This window comes from Thalia democratica, chromosome 4 (assembly GCF_965202585.1).
Source record: "Thalia democratica chromosome 4, ktThaDemo2.hap1.1, whole genome shotgun sequence".
In the NCBI taxonomy this organism is placed as follows: domain Eukaryota; kingdom Metazoa; phylum Chordata; class Thaliacea; order Salpida; family Salpidae; genus Thalia; species Thalia democratica.
Window position 1 is genome coordinate 49,850,351 of NC_139168.1, and position 20,802 is coordinate 49,871,152.

The following is a 20,802-nucleotide window of genomic DNA, read 5'->3' on the forward strand; positions in this document are numbered from 1 at the left end:
TCAAAAGTAGTATATCATTAGCTTTCGTTATATTTAATAGATTTAAGAAGTAACCGTATATGACCTGTGTAAAACTTGGTATAAACTGGTATTAACATTTTCTTCTTCAGTTACAGAAGGAAGTTCATCCTTAAAGTTTACATACAAATAAAGTTTTAAATGAATTACATTACTTTTATTAAAATAGGTACTCTACATTCATATAACTAATTTCTACCTGCTCAATTAGTATATTTTCATCATTACTATCTCCACTTGATTTCTTTCCTTCACTGGTATTAACATTTTCTTCTTCAGCTACAGAAGGAAGTTCATCCTTAATTTTTAATTATAAATTTGGTTTAAATGAATTACATTGCTATCAATAAATATATAATATTGGAGTTTGCTTTACATCAAACAACTTAAGATTCTCAACTTAATAGGTTTATCCATTGACTGACAACTAACATTTTTGAAAAGAGTATTACTTTTGCAAAGTATACTTTTAATTCTCTTTTTTATAGTACGTTTGTGATACTTGGTTCTAATATTTTTTTGTATATCTAGTTGTTTAAACAATGTTTCAAAAGCTTGGTTTTCATCATTGTCTATATTAGTCAAAAAATTGCACTGTTTTGCAACTTTTTTTAGATAGTCTTTGTCTTTTAATATGTTATCAATTTTTGATAATTTCTTTACTTTGACAGGCATTTTCAAATTATTTAAAGTGCTATAAAATAAAAAACTAAGCTATTAAACAAACAATATAAACAGAGTAGATAATTTTTCTTTGAAAGCACTTTATGAAAAAACTAAATATTTAAAATTTAATATTTTTAATAAATAACTAAATAGATCAAGGAAATAACTGTATTAATAATTATCTGTATTTTCTATAGAAAAAGTTTTGAATACAATTTTTAACTCTTTAGTTTAGGTTGTAAGCTTACAACATTAAAATATTTAAAATATAAAATATACAAGTATAACAAACATTAAAGCTGTACTTAACTGTAATTATATTAGCTAGTATAGTTTTTAATTAAAAAAATTATTTTTTGTGAAAATACTCGAGACACATTGACATTGCTGTAAAGTTTATATTTGTTCATTTAGGATTGCCACTAACCTAAATTTAGGTAAAAAAAAAGCACAAACCAGGGTGTCCAAAAATTTAATAACTAACCACTTATATTAAACTAAAACTACGCAAAATTGATGTTAGTCAAAGTTATATACCTTAAAATTACAACCTAAAAAGATTTTACTATTTAATAAAGTCAATAAATCTAGCCTGAGATTTAAGAAATAATTACTAACTAGCCTGTAAAAATGAAAACATTATTATAAAGTAACAGTAGCTATCTTATCTATACTTTGTTCTCCTAAAATTAAAGTTATTAAAAGTTGTTTATTTATTTTAATATCTCAGTGTTTCCGAATTTATTAACGGAATATTTGACAGCCATAATGTTTTTTTGCTTTATATCAATGCTTCTCTTATGCTTCATGCATATACAATATATAGAGGACAAATACCTAATTAAACAAATTTTAACGTTACATCAGTAATTGAAACTGTGATTACATCAAAAAGATTGCAACATTACATCAGTAATTTCTAGTCTGCACTTAGTTTTCTCCTTATCTTAACTGTAATAATGTTGCATCAGTAAAACACGTGACCATGAGAGCTTTCTCTGAAACGCTAGAATGAACTATGATTTTAGCTCAAAACTTTTCATCAGATCTAAACAGTAAACGAGTGCAACGTGAAATCCTGTTACGATTCCGTAAATTTTATAACAATCGTATGTTTTATTATAAGTTTTAAGCACTAGTGATTATTAAAATGATATTAGTGTATATACAGCAAAGTTTTACACAAAGTTTATTACTTGATAAGAACTTACTTAAAATGTAATGATTGAGTATTTTTTTACCATTAAAAGGATTTTGGTCGTCGAGAGCTACGTTTTTGTACATATGTCCAGATGACTAAGAAAGTTTGAAACCTTTATAAAAATAAAAAAAAATAAATATAAACTACTTGAAAGTTTGCAAGAAAATTGCAAAAACCAAAATTCATTCGATTAGCTTACGCAAATCAGTTGTATGAGTTGTTTTTTTTTTTTAAGTGTTTTTATAATTACTAAAAATCTTTAAATCGTCAAAAATACATCCTACCGCAAGTTTAGACTCTGAAGAAGCCATAAGTAAATTTTTAGATCTTAAAAATAAATATAAAGTACTTGAAAGTTTGCAAGAAAATTGCAAAAACCAAAATTCATTCGATTAGCCTACGCAAATCAGTTGTATGAGTTGATTTTTTTTTTTAAGTGTTTTTATAATTACTAAAAATCTTTAAATCGTCAAAAATACATCCTACCGCAAGTTTAGACTCTGAAGAAGCCATATGTAAATTTTTAGATCTTAAAAATAAATATAAAGTACTTGAAAGTTTGCAAGAAAATTGCAAAAACCAAAATTCATTCGATTAGCCTACGCAAATCAGTTGTATGAGTTGTTTTTTTTTTTTTAAGTGTTTTTATAATTACTAAAAATCTTTAAATCGTCAAAAATACATCCTACCACAAGTTTAGACTCTGAAGATGCCATAAGTAAATTTTTAGATCTTAAAAATAAATATAAAGTACTTGAAAGTTTGCAAGAAAATTGCAAAAACCAAAATTCATTCGATTAGCCTACGCAAATCAGTTGTATGAGTTGTTTTTTTTTTTAAGTGTTTTTATAATTACTAAAAATCTTTAAATCGTCAAAAATACATCCTACCGCAAGTTTAGACTCTGAAGAAGCCATATGTAAATTTTAAGATCTTAAAAATAAATATAAAGTACTTGAAAGTTTGCAAGAAAATTGCAAAAACCAAAATTCATTCGATTAGCCTACGCAAATCAGTTGTATGAGTTGTTTTTTTTTTTAAGTGTTTTTATAATTACTAAAATTCTTTAAATCGTCAAAAATACATCCTACCACAAGTTTAGACTCTGAAAAAGCCATAAGTAAATTTTTAGATCTTAAAAATAAATAAAAAGTACTTAAACGTTTGCAAGAAAATTGCTTTAAAAAATTATATTTTAGGCTTACATACTTATACTTTCATACTGCTAACTTCTTGTTAATTGTATTGTTAGGGCAAAGTTCAGAAATTAATAAAATTTTAATACTGTACTTAGAACAATAAAAAGTAAATGGGTCTATATTTGTACATTTAACAACATTTCTACGAAATATTTAATGTTTTTAAAAAGAATTGTCAGTATTAAAGTGCTTTAGGTTATGTATTATACTTTGAAAAAGCAAAAATTGATGTTTTTTAAGGTATAGCTCATATGGGAGTAAATTTTAAAATAAATTAGTCATAACAATATAAAACAAAAGGGTAAATGTCTGTACATTGAAAAATATGTTTATGAAGTTATACCTTAAAGATTAGTTTGTTTTAAACTGATTTGTCTATTCTGATTTATTGCACAGAAAAGAACAACTATTACAAGCACTAAAGAAGCTAAAGAAACTTATAAAGTGTTACAAGAAGAAGGGCTCATGCACATCAGGCTAATTTAGTATTTTGTGGAAATGTTGGAAAATTTTCAATTCAAATGCTTGTATTTTTCTCATTAAAATTTGGGAATCTGTTTATTTTTTTGATTAGATTATTGAACTGTGAATGTATTTCTAGATCAGTGGTTCCCAACCTTTTTGATGCCCCGCACCCCTAAAGTATTTTAATTTTTTCTCGCACCCCATGCAGTACATACAATGATTTGTTTAAAAATAGTTTGAACAGGGTTGCCACATGGTCAGGAAATCAGGAGAAGTCAGGAAAAAATTTAAAAAAATGACAAAAATCAGGAAAAAATGGGGGGTTTTGAAAAAAAGTCAGGAAATTTGATAAAATTTTAAAAAAAGTCAGATTTGTCAGTTTAAATTTACAAATTCCCTTATTTTTTAAAGCCTTCAAATGGTAAAAATTAATTTTAAATTACTTAAGCTCAGAAAAAAATTCCAAAGTTATCCTAGAAATTTACTAAATTATTTAACTTCTAAGAAAGAAAAAAGTGAACGCTCACAACTATGGTCAATGGATTGGTGTGGAGAAAGACCTTTCGGTCATCGAGCCTCACACCATATATGTATAAATAACTTCGATAAGTTTTATTTAAAACTTTGATAAAATCTAATTTTAAGTTAAATATGATTTTTTTTTTAACTTAAACTAATTAAAGAAATTAATTCTTAAAGAAAAAAAAAAAAAAATGGTATGCACTCTTTTTTAAACCCATTACTGCCAATATTAACCATGAAAATCATAGTCTACCATGGGCACCACACCGTCTCCTCCCAAAGATTTCAATTTTTATGATCATGTACGTTCACATTTTTCTTGTTGCCCTCTCTACAAGAGCAACCCTGAAAAATGCAATAAAAAGGTCAATAATAGAACAAAAGGGAGAAGTTGTGAAAATGCTATTACTAACATATTTTCTTTATCTAAAACTAAATGTGTTTAAAAAAGAAAATAAAAACAAGAAAAAAGACTTAACAACTAGTTAAGTAAATAAAAAATTAATTAATAAATCTCAATTAGAAATGAAAATAAACAAATTAAGTTTCAACTATACCTGTTAAAAAACACTGTTACTCTAAAACAAACTCAACAATTATTTTTAAAAATTAAAAAAATAATAATAACTAAATAAAAATAATTATTAATTGTAAACTCACATAAAAAAAAATTAAGTTAGTAAATAAAAACTGCTTGTTCAAAAACTATACCCAAGACCAAATCAACTCTGCTCACACCCAGCCAACACAGCTGCCATTGATTTTTTTCAAAAAAATAAAAATAAATAGAGAGTAAAACCTAAATAACTAAGAAATCATTTTATGAGATACTATTTAAAACTGAAAATTAAGATTGACTTTTGTCTGATTGATTTCTGAGCAATACATTTTTCAGTCCAGATTGAAATGCTATAAGATAGTTTTGTTCTTTTAAGCTTTTTGGAATTTCCTCCCATATCTTACATCCAAGATATGACAAGGACTTAGAACCGTAAAGACTATTTACTCGAGGAAAAAAGTAATTTGTCTCTGAAAATCTCGTTGAATGGTTGTGAATCTTGTTTATACTTGTAAAGTAAGGATTGAAATTAACAGGCAACATGCTTTTTTTGAATTTGTACATAAAGACTCCTAACTCATACCGAAACATGTTTTCAACATCTAAAATTTTTTTTGATATTTTTATACTACTAATATTCTCCTTCCAACTTTTAAAATGTATGCACCTTACAGCTCTATTTACAAGTTTATTGATCTCAGAAATTTTGGTTCTGCTTACCCCAACAAAGTAATCCATATCTAACATGACTCATAAGAAGTGAGTTAAAAATGTAATACAAAGAGTTTTGATTTAAATAGTACCGTGTTTTGTATAAAATACCTATTGTCTTTAATAATTTTGTTTTTGTTTCAATATGGTTAGACCAATTAAAATTACTGTCAATTGTAACACCCAAATATTTATAGTTATTTACCTTTGATATAGTTGAATTACCAATTTTTATATCTAAGTTTATGTTTTTCCAAATATCAATCTTGCCGGAGTGAAAGAGCATGTATCTTGTTTTATTTACATTTAGTCTAAGCCTGTTGTCCATTAACCATCTTGATACGTTTTTTAATTGGGAGTTTAGGTATTCATTATCTTTTTTATAGGTGTTTTTCTTAAATGTTGTATATAATAAAGTATCATCAGCGAAGTTTATGATTTTTAGTGTTGTATTATTCTGTAAGTTATTGATGTACACCAGAAAGAACAAGGGTCCCAAAACCGAGCCTTGTGGCACTCCTGCTTTGATACTTTCACAAGTTGATGTGTGCCCTGCAAAATCTACAAATTGTTTTCTTTCAGTGAGATACGATTCTAAAAATTTAAGCATTTTCCCCTTAACTCCATAATATTCCAACTTGTTTAATAAAATTTCTCTGTCGACACAGTCAAATGCCTTACTTAGATCTAACAACACTCCACAAACAGCATTACCTTTATCAAAAGAAGTTAGTGTAAACTCCACAAACTCTGATAAGGCTAGAGTAGTAGAATGTCCTTCTCTGAAACCAAACTGGGAGCTATTAAGTATACTATATTTACTAAAAAAACTATACAGACGACTATATATAGCCTTTTCAATGATCTTATTGATATTTGATAGGAGTGAAATAGGTCTGTAATTACCTGGAACTGTTTTTGAACCTGATTTAAATATTGGTAATACTTTGGCCAATTTTAAACAACTAGGATATACACCTTCTTCAAATGCCAAATTTATTAGTTTACTAATTATTGGAGCTATATGAGAGTTCATCAGTTTTAGCATTTTAACAGAGATATTGTCAGCACCATTTGCTTTATTTGAATCTAAACTTTTAATTATATCATATATTTCTTTTTCATGAATCTCAAACCAGACAAAACTCTTATAGTTACTTCTTGGGCCATTTATAGAAAATTTTTGGTTGTTTATGGAATTTAGACAAGTTTGTTTTCCAATATTTGAAAAATATAGGTTTAAATTATTTACAATCTCAATTGGGTTAGATAAGGATTTGTCATTAATTTCAAGTTTGTGGGGAAATTCATAGCTTTTCTTTTGTCTGTTAGTAATTTCATTAAAAACATTCCAAGTATCTGCTGAACTTTTATTACAGTTTTGTAATCTTTTTTCAAAGTATTTTTTTTTTGAAATAGTTTTAATTTTAGTTAATTTGTTTCTATATGTTTTGTACTCTTTTACTTTCTGTGTATTACTAAAATAATTTTTGCACAGCATTTTATACAGTCTATTTTTATACCTAATAGATTTCAATATACCTTTAGTTATCCAGGGTTTCAACATTAATTTTTGTTTGGATTTTGACAGCTTTTTTGTAGGAATATTTTTTTCAATTATTTCCTTAAGTTTTCCTAACAAACGTTCAAACTTTAAGTCTATAGAATCCTTGGAGTTAATTATCTTATATATTTGGAATTTATTAAAAATATTAGAACTATCAGTTGAGAGTTTGTTATTGTTAATTTTAGAATAATCCTGGTAAAGTTGAGTTTTAACATTTTTTTGAGATTTTGAAAAGTTACAATTTTTAAGTCTTACATATAATGGAAAATGGTCAGAAATATCAGATAAAAAAACTTGGGTATTTAGAACTCTTTGAGGATTAGTATAATAAAAGTGGTCAATTAGTGTTACTCTAGTTGGGACATTAATCAAGTTTGTAAGGCCCCAAAACTAACAATTTCATTAAAATAGTTTCTGATTGATGTTTCTTTATCTTTCTTAAGTGAATTTATGTTAATGTCACCAAATATGCAAATTTCCTTATTTTGAAGTATATTGTTCATTATTAAAAAATCTGAGAACACTAGTGAAAATAAGATCTGTTCTTAGTGTATATGTTACAGAGTCACTAACATATATACCAACTCCTCCTGCTTTTGATAATGAATTTGTGCAATGAAATGTGTATTTGTTTAATAGTATAGAGTCCAGATCAACATTCTTATTTAACTTTGTCTCACAGACCCCTATTATGGATGGTGAAATTTTATAAGATAATATTAATTCTTCTAGTAGAGATATGTTTTTGGATAAGCTTCTTATGTTTAAATGTAAAAAACTTAAGTCATTATCAACTTCTTTGGTATCTAATTTGTCTGCAGAGGTGTACTGGGTATAAGCAGAATGTGGTTCAGTACAGGTATCTGTAATAATATTTTTAAAAGCAAGATTATAATTTAACACCATTAATTCTGTATTGTTTATTTTGTTAAAGGGAAACATGGCGTTATAACAAAGTTTACAAAAAAAAGTATCATTCTCATTTAGTACATGGTTTTTAAATTGGTTTGATGTTAAGGCTGAACATTTAAAGTGAGTCCATACATTACATAAGTTACACTGAATACAGTTTTGAGATATTTTGCATGCATTATTGCATACTTGACATGGATATTTTAACTTTTTATTATCATTTTTATTGCAAACATAAAGATCATTAAACTCTTTTTTATTTACTAAACTAAAAGGTATTACCTGCATTAAACAACTATAACAAAAATAGGGTTCATTAGATTGGCTTAACAAAAAAAACTGAGATTTTGATAGGTTGCTACATCTGAAATGCAACCATTGGTCACATATATTACAACAAATACAATTACTATTAACATATTTTTTACAAACTAAACATATATATACATTGTTATTATTATTTGACATTATAATTACTGTTCTTTATAAATAAAAACAAATAGTTCTACATTATCAAACTAATTTTTCTAAATCTACAATGTTTCTAATTGGGACTGCGTCAGAGCTTTCAGTTTTCCTTAGAAAAACTATTCCATTTGCTGTCCAAACATATCTCCAGTTGTATTGTTTCCTGAAACAGTTGGCATGATAGAACATTTTTTTGTTTTGGGGAGTAAGATTTTCATTAATAAAAACTTTTTTAGCACCATTGATGACCTTTTCAAGTTTAGCTTCAGCAAGATATTTTTTATTTTTGAATACGTAGTTTCTTTGACTTATGTTTTTAAATCTTACTAAGATAGGACCATATATTGTAGCATTATTACTGTCTTTTTTCATCAGTCTTCTTGCATATTTAATATCGCCTTCCCTTAGCTGAGAGTCAACTTAAGTCATTACTTTAACAGCTAAATCAATTACTTTCTCATTTTTTGTGAAGGGTACTCCACTAATTTCTACATTCTTCCCTTTGAGATTCCTTTCCAAAAATCTACCTGTGAACTCAAAATATTATTATCCTCTATCATCCCGTTTAACTGCTTTTTTACCACTTTATTTTCATCAACCAACTTGCTAACTTTGTCAGTTAGTTCTTTATTTTGGTTTAACCAAAAAAGGGTGTTTACCCCCCCTATGCCCTTAAGAGTTTGATTTAGAGTTAGTAAAAGTCATGAGGTTTTGGTAAAAAGTCAGGAAATTTTTCTCAGCTTGATCTGTGGCAACCATGTTTGAAATAGAACAATGAAGACTAGTGCAGTGCTTCTGAAATAGGGTTCCCGGGAACCCAAGGGTTCCGCAACGCCTCTCAGGGGTTCCGCGAAGCCTTCCGAAATTAAAAAAAGAAATTTAAAAAAAAAAACATAAATCATAAAACTTCAAAAAAAAATGGAACACATAAAATGGAAAACATATATAATTATAGCATTCATTGATCTGCTTAGTGTGTATCAAGCGGTAGGACTTTTAATGGGTATTCATTATTAATAGGTGTCATGGTTGCGCAAATTTTTGCAAGTTTTTGAATTTCTATTTTTAGTGAAGTCATGAAAATACTGGTATTATCACTAAAGCAAACAATGTAGGAGCAATGAACTTACGCATGCAAGGGAAGTAAAATTTCATTTTTGTCATGACAGACAAGATTGAGTTGTTTAAAAATAGAATTAAATTTTGGAAGAAAAAGGTTAGCAATGGTAATTTTGCAATGTTTCACCGGTTTGATGAGGCCCATGAAAAATGCATAGATTTCATCTTCTCTGACAAAATATACAACCACTATGATCTTTTGTCTATAAAGTTTCAACATTATTTTCCTGAAGATGTTCGCATCGGAAATTTATGGATTTTGAATTCTTTTATGTGTGATATTGATTCAGAAGAAGTGAATCTTCCTACAGATACAGAAAACGAATTGCTGAAACTATCTGAAGATAGCAATTTAAAATTGAGCTTCAAAGGGAAGGAGCTTTTAGATTTTTAGATATGTGCAATTTCAGAGTACCCGTCTTAGCAAAGCGCGCAGTAAAATTTCTTTTAACATTCACCACCACTTATCTTTGCGAGTCCGGCTTTTTGCATGTAACAAACATTAAAACGAAGCAAAGGAACTGTATGCTGACTCCAACCTTATCTGCCTGTCTCCGTCTCAGTCTATCCAAAATCCAGCCGCGCATTGACATGCTTGTTGCTAAGAGACAAGTTCAAGTTTTGCACTAAATGTTTTTTATTTTTTTTTTTTAGGCATCTTACCCATTTATTACAGTAATCTGTGTATTCGATTAGGTTCATGTTCATTTCGTTATTGTTTGTAGCTCTCATTTTGTTTTTATTATGCAAGGAAAGATTTTTATGACGTTGCGATTAATCATGTTTGTTTTCGTTTATTTATTAAAGAATCATAAAATACCTATTGCCTCTGGCGCACTTTGAGTTTGACTCGACTTAATACTATTACAATTGGTATGATTTCTAACAATGATATAGTTTTGCTAAAAAATAAGTTTTTCACTGAAATTCTTTTGTTTTTTGCAGGAAATATTATATTAAACATTTATGTTTAATTAAATTAGGGGTTCCGCGGAAAAGTTAAACTGTGGAAAAGGGTTCTGCCACTAGAAATATGTTCAGAAGCACTGGACTAGTGTATATCATTTTTTTTTGATAGTGTGCTATAATAACAAAAACTAAATATATGGAAACTAAACTACAACAAACTGTGTTAAAATTAATTAATTTTTATTTTTCTCTGCAACGCTAAACATTTTCTGAAGGTCAAGCAATGAGCTCATCACTTGTTATTCTATCTGCCCTATTTTTAAACTAATTAAAAAAATATAGTTACCTTTAAATTAAACAATATAAAAACAAACCTTTTTTTAAACTTAAGTAAAATATTAAAAAAAATCATCCTATATCTTTAATGAAAAAACCCTAAATGACACTTAGTTTGGCAAACACTCACAAGGTATTTAACAAAAAGTTTTTTTAATGCAATATTATATTGAAAAATTAGGAATTCATCTTAAAACCACTTTAAATTTAGTGACTCTTTTGTTCCTGTTTATTGCACAATACTTTCTCAAAACTTGGCACTTTGTCTGCCTGTGCATTCAAGCAATTTCTAGATTTTGTTTTGATTGACAAAAGAGTACTAAATCCAGACTCGCACAAGTAAGTTGTTGCAAATGGAATGAGCATACTAAGTGCTTTTTCACAAGTCTTTGAAACATATTCATTGTACAACAGCAATATTGTTCCAGAGTTTTGCTTTCAAACTGCATTTTAAGAAAACAGTTAGTGCACAATTTAATAAGTTTATCTTTTAACAATTCTACCATTCATCATCTGGAATATAATCCAAATTAAAAGTATATAGATTTATTATTCATTGTTCAGAAATTTTTAGTTATCCTACTCTAAAATATCCATCAAATAATTTGGATAGTATTTCCTAATGATTCATAATTTCTTTAGGCACACTTGTAATTAAAGACTCACCTTCATCAGTCACTTCTTTTAGTGATGCAAAATTTGATAAATTGCTTCTTTTAAGTCGTCAACACCAGAAATGTAACTTTTCTTTAAAAGCACTTGACACTTCACAACATTTTAATATGTGTATATTTTTCCCTTGCATAGAAAGACTCAGGTTATTCATACGGCTGAAAATATCACTCAAATAAGCTAATGTTTGAATAAATTCTTTTGATTCTATTTCTTTATCATGTTCATAGTCACATTCCTTAAGAAATTAAAAGCAAGCTTATTAAGTCATTAAAGCAAACTCTTCCACATGATAGCCAGCGGACCTCCATATTGAAACTAAAATTCAAACTAAATGTTCACTACCATAATCTATACACATCAACTTAAAAAGGCGGTGATTTAGAGCAAGACTTCTAATCCAGTTAATGGCCTTCACAGAATTGTCAAGGACATTTTTCAATTTCAAGGAAATATTTTTAAGCTAAAGCATGTGATTAAGAAAATAGTAAGTATCCTGCTAGAACGGTTTATACTGTTTTAACAAAGCCAAAAAAAGAACAATTTATTTCCATACATAGCAGGGGCTTAGTCAGTACACACAGAACCAATAACTTGGATGTCTAGGTCATGTTTTGCAAAAAAATTCTTCACACATATGAAGATGTCTTTTGCTTTTAAGGCTCTCTTCAGATCTTCACAGTATAAAAAATCTTCCATTATGGTACTATCATGCACATATCTCACTAATGCAATCAATTAACTGCAGTTTTCAACATCGGTTGTTTTGTCCAATTGGAGAGAGATTTTCAAGGGACTAGCTTTGATGTCAGCAATTACTTGGTCCTAAATATTCAAACTTAAATCACTAATTTGAATAAATTTTAAAAAATAACATTATTTGATAGGGACACTAATTTAAGCTTTTTTGAAGCTTCTTTTCCCAGAACAATTGTTGTTATTTATAATACATATGGCTTTATCACCTTCAGCAACTGTATGGGGCTTTTTGGATTTTGCTAGTTATAGGCCACATTGTATGAAACCATTAAAAGTGGTTTTTCATCAGATACGAAACTTAGTTTTTGAAGTTTTCCTTATGATTCAAAACAGATCTTTTTTCCTTTCAATAATTTAACATCATGACCTGAAACATCTGCTCCACCATGTCGGTTATTAAAGTGTTCTTTTAACTCTGATGGCTTCAAATTTGCGTTTGAAAATACATTAGTGCCAAAAATGCATTCCGTTTTTGCAGGCTTTCAGTTTTTTCAGTACAAGTAAAACCAAACTGCACCTAACTATCATTTCACTTCCATTCTTTGACATAATTAAGGATTAGGTACTAATTTAAAAAAATTATTTTAAGAAGTATAAAAAAGTTAATTACTGACACATTTATTTTTATAAGATTTGTTTAACAAAAACAATGCTTTGGTCTATGACCTTGTTATTTTGTTTTGTAAAATCTAAAAAAAATGTTAGAAGTGAGGAAAAGGCTCGGAAAGAGTAAATAAAACTTGGGCTTAAACTTGAAACAAAAACTTAAACATTTTAATATGAATTGGCTACTAAGAAACTATAAAATCAACTGTGCTATGTAAAGCTAAAGTATTAAATTCAATTAAAAACTATACACTCACATGAGTCTAAAACTTGTAAACAAACTTTGATTTTTTTAAGATATAACAACTATAACAAGCTATAGATTCAGGTAATGGTAGTAATGTTTTTTGTTAACTGACAATTAAAATCAAAATAACAACTATTTTCCATTATTTCTTCCATTAGGAACCTATTGAGGTCACAGACTTTGATTGCTTAAATATATAAAATTACATTGAATTTTTTTTAAGCAGTTAAGAATTACTTAATTATTTGTGATAAACAAAATAATTAAGTATTAAGGGCATAAGGGGGTGTAAACATTTTTTTCACAATTTGATCTTATTTTATATAGTTTTTACTAAGTTATAAAATACTTTTTACAGATATTAAAAATTCAAATTAATTTTTGAGATATAGCCGGTCCAAGTCGGAGGCAACAATAGGTTTCTTATGGGAGGAGGCACAAACTAAAATGGCAAAAATAGACTATTTCTCTAAAAATATATCTTCTCCTACGTTTTTTGAGAAAACTACATCAAAATTACAGGAAGTGTTCCTTGGTATATTTAGAAAATTGTGTCAGAAAGAATTAACGAAAAAAATTATAAAATAATAAAAAAAAAGTTTTTTAGTTAAATTTTTTTTTTAATCATAAATTTTCTTTCAACGTAATTTTTTAAATATTGCAAGGAACATTTCCTGAAAATTTGAGGTAGTTATTTCAAAAAAAGTAGGAGACAGATTTTTAGTGATTTTAGTTATTTACCGTTTTAGTTTGCGCCTCCTATAAGAAACTTATTGTTGCCTCGGACTTTGACCAGCTATATCTGAAATTTTTTTTGAATTTTAAAAATCTGTAAAAAGCATCTTGTAGCTTAGTAAAAACTATATAAAATAAGATCAAATCGTAAAAAAGTGTTTTACCCCCCTTATGCCCTTAATACTTAATTATTTAGAAAAATATAATATTCTGAAAAACGGTTTTTACAAATAAAGCGTTTTAGTCTGAATAAAAAGCATTATTAGATATTTTGGTAAATAAACAGTTTTTCTCTTTTACCTTAAGTGACAAGGACTATAATTCATTGAAATTTTCATTCATTGAATAATAAATTAAATATTTAGCTACTATAATTTTATAAGTTAAATTTTTGCATATTGTTTTATAATGTCTTGGTAAAAATTCAAACTTGAAATGGCAGAAAACTGCACTTAAAAAATCTTTAAATAAGTTAAGAAATATTAAGAGTTTCTAAAAAACGATCACCAAACATGTTACTTGAAGCTAAAAATGTTTTTTTTTTACTTACTTTATGCTTGAATTAAAAATTTTTAAAAACATTTGCAGGTTTTTATTAATATTTTCAGTAGCAACATGCTTACTCTTGCTGAGCTTAGACCCAAGTTCAACAATTATTTTCCTAAAATTGTACAAAAACTTCTAAACAATGTAGACCAGAGTAATAAAAAGTCTTCAAGTTTAACCAACACATTAAACAAAATGCAATCTATGTTAAACTACAATGTACCTTGTGGAAAGCAAACAAGAGGATTAACAGTCGTGAGTTCATTCATGAAACTTTCTAAAGAAAAAATTAATGAAGATGTAGAAGACCGTGTTATGGCATTAGGCTGGGCGGTTGAGGTTTTACAAGCATCATTTTTAGTTGCTGATGATGTGATGGACCAGTCAGATATGAGAAGAGGCCAGAAATGTTGGTATAGGCTTCCTGAAGTTGGATTAAGTGCTGTAAATGACTCATTGATTCTTGAAAGCTGTGTTTTTACCTTGTTAAAAATTGCATGCAAGAAGGAACCATGTTATATTGAATTAATTGAACTGTTTCATGAAGTTATTAAAAATACAACTCTTGGACAAAGTATGGACATGGCAACCACTGAAAACCCAATCAAAGGCGATTTCAGTTTATTTACAGAAGATCACTACTTTAATTTGATAACATATAAAACAGGATATTATTCATTCTATCTTCCTGTTGCAGCATCTATGTATTTAGCAGGCTTAAATTGTAGCACCATGCATAAAAACGTTTCTGACATTTTGTTGAAAATAGGCCAGTTGTTTCAAATTCAAGATGATTATCTGGATTGTTTTGGGGATCCTAAAGTAACAGGCAAAATTGGTACAGACATTGAAGACAATAAGTGTTCTTGGTTAATTATTCAAGCACTAAAAAAAGCTAATAAAGATCAGCTGAAAGTATTGACTGAGTGTTATGGTAGAAAAGAAAAAGTTTTAGAAGTTCAGATGATTTACTCTCAATTAAAACTAGAACATGAATTCAGAAATACCGAAGAAAAAATGTACAATGAAATTATAAACCAGATTGAAAATTCTCACTTAAGTAAATCCATTCCTAATTTGATATACTTTGAACTTTTAGATAAAATTTACAAGCGAGAAAAATAAGATAAAGCAGTTTTTTGTTTAGACCAAAGGAATTTTATATTAGTTTAAGTATTGGAAAATTATTGTAACAAAATAATTAGCTGCTAGAAAATTATTTATGTATGACTATCTTGTAAAATGAAACTGGATTTTATTATATTTGAAAAAAAGTTTCTGTCTTTTATATCAATTATGGTTTTAGAATTTTTTTTTTTAAACTTTTTAATCTAACATTTTTAAAAGTTAAAATATTTATTAGTTTTACACAGAATTTGAAATAACTAAACTAAAATGTTTTTATAATACTGTTTCAGTTCTTTTTCAATTACTAATCTTAGCAAAAATTTTACTATTAGCAAAATTTCAAAGCTATTTTTTATTAATACTAAGTATATCATTTACACCTAACTATTGATTTTAAAACTTAAATAAAATTTTGTTTTTTAATTTGTATTAGTCTTTTAACTAAGCGATCATTGGAAGTCTTAATTACAACTGAAAATAAGTCACGAAATTTTAAATTGTTTATTGATCCAAATGAAAATAAATTTTATTGATATATAATAACATTTTTATAATTTATTTTACAATACACTCTTTATTGTAAATATCTTTATCCAAAAGCTGTCATTAATGTTAAGTGTTAAGATAAAGCTATCATTCACAAGTATTTGTTAAATACAGTAATTGATACGAAACAGAATCTAAATGTAATGTAAACTTAACAATTAGCTTTTAAATAATATGAATTGTTAATTTTAAATGAATATTTAATTATTAGAATATTTTTATTTTTACATTTATTTCATTTGTTATTATAGTTCTAACTTTATCTCAAATTCAGAAAATAAACTAAATGAAATACAAGCTTTTCTTATTATCTAAAATTTATTTTGAGAACGTTTAAAAGTTTTGAGAACGCAGTTTCCAAAATAAAATAAAAGCTTATATTTATATACTTTATGTCTATATGTAACAATTAATACAACATATGTATAAAGTTAATTTATTTTTCAACATTTATTCTATATAATGGTTGTCATAAGGTCTTTTATATAATAACTTATAAATATTTTATCAAAGTAATCAGCGTTTTTAAATCCATAAATAATTTTATTATAGTTTCGTAAAACAAAATCTCCTGTATTTAACAATAAAACTTTAAAAGCTCTATTTTTTAATAAATATTATTGCTTTATTAAAGTTTATAGCTATAATAAATTAAATTACTATCTTTGTGTTAGCTAGAATTTTAAAATATTTTTGTAAATAAATTTATGACGAATTAGATTAACATTTTATCAGGCTTAAGCAATAGACTTAACAATATGTGAGTTTTAAGGCTTATTAGTGTAGTTATATATATTTTATAAACCCTGTGTTGCAAGAGTCTACTTTTAAAATCAACAAAAGTTTAGCTTTAAATATTAAAAAATAACGTTAAGTTGGTGTCTTTTTTTTAAGATTCAAATATAAAAGTTAGTATTGTAAGACTGGTTTTTCTTATAAAAACTGTTTATAGAAAAAACTATATGTGATATTGCAATTTTAGAAAAAACAAACATATGGATCGTATATTTTTTAGGATCAATTTTCTCAGAAATTTAAAATATTACTAAAATTCTATTTTCTCCTTAGTTTTTTGAGATAGAGACCTTAAACTTTCGAGAAACAACTTTTTATAGTTTAGAAAAAATTTGATGCTTGGATTTTAAAATTATTGAAAAATAAAAGTTGTAGACTTTATAAGAATAGCTGTTTTTTTATAATTTTTTTTTTTTAATTAAAATAAAGTTCTTCATTGAAAAAATTAGTAATGATTTTTCTGAAAAATTTTAAAGAAGATTAGTAAAAAAATATAGGAGAATCTATATTTTTGTGAAATAGTCTTTTTTTTTGGTTTGGGCCTTCTATTAGGAGTCTATTGAGCTCACCAACTCTGATCGCTTCTATCCCAAAAGTTACTTTGAATTTTGTTAAGCGGTAAAAAGTGTCTGATAGCTCAAATAATACTTTACTAAATGGTATTTTTTTAGAAAAATCCAGGTGGACTTCCCTGTGACCTTAATAATGTTGCGTTACCACTTGATATAATTTTAGTATTTAACTTAGACATTTGTATTATCGATTCTAGGCTCTAAAAATCACTTTTCTTACATCATTGTAAAGTTTTTTACGATGTCTGAGTTTTGGATTTGTTTGCAATTAAACAGGTGATCAAGTATTGCACTGTTTTTGTTTGTTCTGCAGTTTTCTGCAATCCTTCGGAAAACTTGTTTCGATGTCTCTTCTATGTAGTAGATGCAGAGAAAGTTTATCTATAAATGACTTTTGCGTCAAATACTTCAAATACAAACACATTTTCTTTTGTTGCTGCAGTAATCTTATTTTACAATAGCTTACGTTGGTAATTAACTAACGATTCTAAAAACGTATATTATTTATTTTTCAAAAAAACAAAAAATTGTTATCAATTCGGCGTAAAACAGTTTGGCTGCTTCAGTAACAAAAGCAAACACTCGGGAATGCTTGAAGTGAATTTTCAAAGACTAATTGAAAATTTTTTTTTAAGTATTAGTCAAAAGCATCTAGCACATTTAAAAAAATATTGTCATTGATACTGTAAAATTAATTTTAAGTGGAAAAGTGTTGCATACAAAATACATTTAGATAAGAAATACATTTTTTTAAAGAGAAGAAGTAAATGAAAATAAACCTGTTATACATTTGTTAAAAAAATATGGGTAATTAATAGAATTTTAATATTAAGTTTCATAACATGATTTTAGACATTACACTGTTTATTTAATATGAAATTCTTCGAGCTATGTGTATAAATACCTGTGTTGGTAAAAATTAAGTTGAAGTTTTTACATTGTATTCTAAAACGAATCTGTTTCCTTGAACATGCATTTTACCTTGCTGATTATTACTTGATCTGTTAAATTGTGTAATATCACATAAAAGCTAATAACTATAATCTGTTGTAGGGTAATTTAAATTACGGTAAAAATTACTTTCTAATTTTTTTAATTATAAGCTGTGTATTTGTGTATTATTTTAAAGCTTGAAGTTACTCAATAGTTAAAGTTAGAAATATATAGCCAAAAAGCAGTATAAATTAAAAAATTATTAGAACTATTTAATTAAAAGTTTAAGATTATTACTTAATTATAACTTAAAACTTAAGGTTTAATTATTTTTAGTAAGTTATACAGTGGCTTTAGTTAAACTTAATTTTCAAAGAGTCCTTAATTTGCACAATTATTGCTAATTATCAAATGTTCAGCAACTGAGGGTCTTTTAGCAGCGTTTACCTAATAAATAATAAAGATTGTGCTATGAATAATCAAATAACTAGATTTAAAATGATTAATTATTGCAATAATATTTTTGAGTTTAAAGTTTCTCTGTTTTATTGTTCTTAGTAAAAAAGTCTTTATAATTTTGTTTAGTTTCTGATGAAAAGTAGTAAAATATATTAAACTCCCACAAAATTTTTAGAGAGTGTTTATTTATCTGAACGTAATAAAAAAATCCTATATTGTAGCAGTTGAACTGATGTAAAAAGTTAAAATACCATCATGGTGTTATAAAAATTAAGAACGTTTATTTCTGCAGTTAACAATACAGTTTAGACACTTGTACCTGGTAGCAAACAAGTATATAATGAACACAAAAACAAACAAACTCAGTTTAATACAGGGTCTCCTAAGCTCACATTCATAGTTGCCTCCTTAGCAAAGAATAAAACGTAATCTCCCTTTTATCTTATTCTTCATTACAAACACAGGTTATCTTGTGTAAATAAGTTTATTAAAAATTGTTTAACTTCTCGTAATTTAAGACTTTACCTTATCAGAAACACATTGGTAAACGATGGTGTAAAAAGATAGTTTAAATGAAAAGTTGAACTTTAAAGCGACTCGTCAACGACAAATACTCATTCAGATATTTTATTAAGATCATTGATTTCCGAATAAATATCAATTTCACTGTTTTTTATTTTCTTTATTCGCTAAATTTTATAAGGCATTTTTATGGTGTTTTAATGTTAATATTCTATCATGAGATGTTTAATGTTATATATTAATTTTCGTTCATAAAGTAATTAATGTTAAAATATTAAAAACTTACAGATTTGCATTATTTTTTAGTATTTCTTTATAATTTTGAATACTGACATTAAATATGGTTCAACGTGGTGAAAAATTATTATTTTCTCTAAATTTCTTTATTTTATTAATTTTACAATTAAAAAATAGCATTTGAATACATAACTTTTGACTTAAAAGTGTAAACTCAACTAAGAATGCGAACTAAATCGTCAGACTACTGTATACAACTTTTATGCTTTTGTAAGTATCCGCTAGTGCTTGTTTGATAACTACTTTATATCTAAATTTTGTTAATAAAAACTGTTAGTTCTAAATGACGTTAAAACATTTTTTAAGAAGAAAAAACTTCCATTAACAAACTGTTCACAATTTTAGCTTTTCATCGTGTGAAAATAGTAGTAAAAAGGCCTTAGTAGAACAGGTAAAATGAAAGATAAATTTATTTGCTTTATGCATCATTGTAGATATTTTTAGTTATATTTAAGTATTGTTGGCATTTAAAAATTCATTTTAGATATGTATTTTACAAAATGTTCTTATCACAAAACACCCTTATTTTTAAATATGTTTTTAAGATCCTATGACGTATAAAATTATGTTTTTTTTTATATTTATACATTACCTTAGTAGTTTGTTAATGCAGGCGTCGGCAATAATTCATTAGTAGCGGGCCAATTTTTTTTAAAAAACTGCTCGCGGGCTGCACTGTATATCAAAAAATCTTCCATGGCTCGCAATTAAACAAAAATAATGAATTACTTAATAAAAGACTTTACTATAAACCAAAGATGTGTTAAAATATGCAATAATAAAGCACTAGTTAGTACTGTATTTTCCAGTTGCACTGTGATTTGCAATCTTTCACAGTACTTGATTTGATTGTTCTCCTGACTAGAAGATGATCTGATCGACAGAATGTATATTCTGTATAGGAGAAACATAACGTAAATATTCCGAAGAATTGTAGACATTCCAGTTATTTATCAACTAGTTTATTTTTACTTTAACTTTTATTTATATTATCATAAAATAGTTTTGTTAAAAGTGTTCAAAAATTTAGCAAAAGTTTAAATTACGATTTGATGGAGGAATTTTATTATCGATTTTGATTAAAAGTAATGTTTAACTTTAAGTAGTATTTTATCTTTTCGTAACTTTTAATAACTTTATTGATTCGTTCACCGAACAATAAATTCTCTCATCTTTGATAAGCAGTATCTTTTATTGAAAATAGATGTAATATGCTAGAAGAAAAAATAATTTTTTTTAAAGTAGTCTAGTAACTAGACTCTAGTTATTTATGTAATTAAGTTTGACATTTAATCAATATACTTAAAATATAATGTAAATATGAAAATGTATG

The 20,802-nt window shown here is 26.6% G+C and overlaps 1 protein-coding gene across 1 annotated transcript; it reads left to right on the plus strand.

Moving 5' to 3' along the window:
- Positions 1-14,263: 14,263 nt before the first annotated feature.
- On the plus strand, positions 14,264-15,826 carry LOC145834229 (farnesyl pyrophosphate synthase-like). The gene has a single exon (XM_082941605.1). It carries the CDS (start codon positions 14,287-14,289, stop codon positions 15,340-15,342), a length of 1,056 nt encoding a protein of 351 aa, XP_082797731.1. The 5' UTR covers positions 14,264-14,286; the 3' UTR covers positions 15,343-15,826.
- The last annotated feature ends 4,976 nt before the right edge of the window (positions 15,827-20,802 follow it).

What these genes read in the sequence shown, in the direction of transcription:
- LOC145834229 (XM_082941605.1), top strand. Translation starts at nt 14,287, where the DNA reads ATGCTTACTCTTGCTGAGCTTAGACCCAAGTTCAACAATTATTTTCCT.